The 4,045-nt window shown below is 33.9% G+C and overlaps 1 protein-coding gene across 1 annotated transcript; it reads left to right on the top strand.

Annotated features, from left to right (window-relative positions):
* Nucleotides 1-1,108: 1,108 nt before the first annotated feature.
* On the top strand, nt 1,109-2,858 carry LOC146949772 (putative serine/threonine-protein kinase PBL3). Its single transcript, XM_085741531.1, has 3 exons — nt 1,109-1,345; nt 1,567-1,693; nt 2,310-2,858. Exons 1-3 carry the CDS (start codon nt 1,187-1,189, stop codon nt 2,699-2,701), a joined length of 678 nt encoding a protein of 225 aa, XP_085597657.1. The 5' UTR covers nt 1,109-1,186; the 3' UTR covers nt 2,702-2,858.
* The last annotated feature ends 1,187 nt before the right edge of the window (nt 2,859-4,045 follow it).

Below are 4,045 nucleotides of genomic sequence, written 5' to 3'. Positions count from 1 at the left end.
AAATACTTACTATATAATTTTTTTTTGAGAGGTTGTTATATAATCTTTTAAAGTGAGAGTTTTAATAGCCTTATTCTTGGACCGACCGTAATAGGAACTATTTTTTTTAGAGGACAATTGTTTTTAGAGGACAGAATTAGATATGACAAAATCTTTTTAAACAGTTACATTTTAAAATATCTTATTTTAAAAGTTGTACGCAAAAGAACATTATTTTATAAATAATGAAATGTTTTATAATATCAAAATCTATAAATCCTAGCTAGTACATGATTAAAAAGTTGCATTTTGTATTCCAAATGTTTATGTTCTTTTTTTGGTGAAAATATTTATGATGTATTAATTCGTAAAAATAATAGAACGAAAGGTGTTCTTCTCTGTAACACGGGAGAAGGACATTGTTGCAAGGGAACCACAAGAAACAAAACATTTCTAGGTCACGTTGCATGATGCATGTCGAGGATTAAACCTATAGTTTTTTTTTCTTGTTAGGTTTTCCAAAGGAACCTTGGTTCCTTTGATGGGAAATTGCTTTGGAAGTCGTTACAAGGTTCATGAACCTTTCTCCCAACCCAATTCTGGGAGAAACACTTGTGTGGACCAGGACCAAGAATTTTGGTTTGGTCACACACACAAGATTTTCTCCTTCTCTCTTCTCTTCTCTCTTCTACATTTTCTCTCTCTTCTCTTTTCTCTCTCTTCTCTCTTCTCTCTTTGTGTGTGACCAAACCAAAATTCTTGGTCTTGGTCCACACAAGATTTTCTCCAATTCTGGTACATTTTTTATGTCACCCTAATACATATTGTTATTCATATTCTTATATTCTTATTATATTATTTCGTGCATGTGTATGTTTTTCAATTCATGAGAATGTATATGCAATGCAATATATACGATATACAATGGTTGCAACAAATATTTGGGGATTGTGGATTTTTTTTAGGGGTTAATTTTTATTGTTTCACTGCTTAGGTTGAGCAGAATTTGTTTTTCTGTTAATTTTGTCGTATAATGTCTTGATGTTGCCCCTGATGGGTTTATGTGGAAGCTTGAAAAATAATATATTTTGCAGTATGTTGATGCCTTTAGTAACTAATAGAAGTTTCAGATATATATACTCGAGTACACTAATTTAACATTTTGCAAATCAAGCAAACCCTACCACTTAATTGTGTAATAAGAACTATGAAACTGTTAATTGCAGAGGGCACACAACTACTTCCATGGGCAACAAGAATCAAAGTTGCTATTGGGGCTGCTCTAGGTCTCACCTTCCTTCATGATGACTCTAATCAACAAATTATCTACCGTGATTTCAAGGCTTCTAATATTTTATTAGACTTGGTATGTTGATTAAATATCAGCATTGCCAGGTTACAAAATGTGTTGTTATAAATAAACTTCTTTTAGCTCTTATCTATTTTATTCTTATTCCTTCTTCATTTTTCACGGCTTTAAAATAAAATGCATACCTTAATTTAATGGATCAGTGGACTTGGAATTTTCTGATGAAAATTTTCTAGCATTCTGGCATCTTAATAATGTGTTTAAATATACTAATGCAGGAATTTAATGCAAAACTGTCAGACTTTGGATTGGCCAAAGCAGGTCCCACTGGTGATCGTTCTCATGTTTCTACTCAAGTCCTCCTAGGTACTCAAGGCTATGCTGCTCCTGAATATATTGCCACAGGTTGGATTTTTCTCTCTTGAACTTCTATTTTTAATTCATTTTGTTCATAAAAAATTTCTTTTTATCAGCTTTCTCATTTTCAATGCTTTTAGAATCTTTTGTCTGTATGATTGATAGATATTTCAAATCAAACTCGACTTAATGAACATCGCTCAAAATTGTGAATCAACTAGCTAGGTGCTGTATGAAATTTCACAGGTCAACCAACTTAAAGTGAAATCTAGCATCTACATTTTCCATGTATACATATGCTTTTTGTTCATGCTCATCTAGAAAATGTAGAGGTGTACTGTAGATCTTGCCGAATCATATAAACCATTTAGCCACCACAAATCTTATTCTGTTAAATTTCAATGACATTTTAAGTATTAACTTGGTGTCTGACCTAAGTATCAATGACTTTTTTCACTCACTAATGAATTTAATTCCCAGATATTTACAAAAAAAAAAATTGCATCTAACTTTTTTATATATAATTTGCTACTGTATATACATCACACACCCTTTGGTTCATATGCAAATATGGTTTATTGTTATCCTTTTGAGATATCTTAGCAAAGCGGTGTTTTGTCTTGCAAAATTGCAAATTATGATGACCAAAAAAAACTTTGATCAGGTCGGCTGACAACAAGGTGCGATGTCTATAGCTTCGGAGTTGTGCTATTGGAACTACTATCAGGGCGCAATGCGGTTGATAAAACAAAATCAGGAGTGGAACATAATCTGGTAGATTGGGCAAGACCATACTTGGGTGATAGAAGGAAGTTGTTTCGGATTATGGACACAAGATTACAAGGGCAGTATCCACAAAGGGCGGCTTATACCGCTGCAATTCTTGCATTACAATGTATTAGTGAGGCCAAATTTAGACCACAAATGTCCGAGGTTTTGACTACTTTGGAACACTTGCCAGTCATCAGACATTCAGCTAGTCCTTCTAGATTTGAGGAGAAACCAATCTCAAGTGCAATAAGAGAGAATCTGAGGCCTAATTCTGAGATAAACTAGCAAAATATCCGTACATATGCATAGGTGTAAAAGAAGACAATGTAACACAGGTTTATTTTCTCTTCATGTAGACCTCTGTGGGCCCCCTTCCTTTTTCTGGGTTTTCTTGTCTTGTTAGGTGATAGCATTAGCCCTCATGAGCACAGAGTTTTGTGAATTCTTGACTTTCCTATAACAACATTTTTTTTTTAAAAAAAAAAATTGGGAAGAGAAAAATTGTCAATAAATAAAGTGGCGCTAATGATCATTTTACAAAAGTCCTCATGGTGTTTTGAACTCTGTCAAAGTTGCACAGTCAAAGTCTTACCAGTGAGCTCACATCTCGTGGATAATATTCTTAGTTGGTGAAAAAAGTTTAAGAGTTGTGTTATTTGAACATTCATATATGTGACAACTTTTGTGACAACCAAAAATTTACAAAGGAAATGAGATATTGACACAAAAACCAAAGCAATAGAGAGAGGAAGTAAAAAGATATTGTGAGTATGAGAGAGAAAGTTGTTACAAAAGTTGTCAAAAATGGTTGTTCAAATATCATTTCTTTAAGTTTAATGACAAGAATTCCAGTTTAGTTGCATCCAGGGGCGGATCTCTATTGAGACCCCCAGGTGCCGTGGCACCCCCCAAGTTTACTATATATATAGTATTATCCATAATACAGCAAGGAATTTCCAGTTGTTCTAGCGGATAGGGGGTGCTTTTACAAGGCTAAAGGTCGTGTGTTCGACCCTTTAGCAAGTATATTTTTGATATTTTCTTGTGCATTTTTAATATTTTATCAAAAAAAAAAAACGTTCCCAAGGAGAATCGAACCCGCAAGCGTTCCCAAGGAGAATCGAACCCGCAAGCAACACAACGCTTATTTAAAGCAATTCAAACCACCAGATCACTTATGATTGTATGATATTACTTGAAATATTGTAATATATAAACGTTCATTAAAAGTGGAGTATACAAAAGCATTTGACACCCCCAAGAAAATAAGTGAAGATCCGCCACTGGTTGCATCATGCAAATACTTCTGTCTTCTGGTTTACTAGCTAGTTCATATTCCCTGTCACCTATTGTTGCATAATTTAATAACAGAACCGAGTGAAATACAATCCAAGTGAAACACTGCAAAATATTTGTGATAAGCACATAGTTGATGTTTCAAATACTGCATGAGTTTGGTTGCATTTCATTGAACATTTGAAGAAGGCCGTGGTCTTCTCCCTACATACCGTGAGTAAGTAAGGAAAACAAGCCATATGGTTACTATTGAATCAAATGTAGCCATTGAATAAGGAAATTGGTTTCAAGGCCTATTTATTTCTTTATCAACATCAATTTATGGGTGTATAG

This window comes from Medicago sativa, chromosome 2 (assembly GCF_051527215.1).
Source record: "Medicago sativa cultivar Bolivia chromosome 2, Bolivia_mono, whole genome shotgun sequence".
NCBI classification, from domain to species: domain Eukaryota; kingdom Viridiplantae; phylum Streptophyta; class Magnoliopsida; order Fabales; family Fabaceae; genus Medicago; species Medicago sativa.
This window is presented reverse-complemented; position numbering and strand designations above follow the sequence as displayed.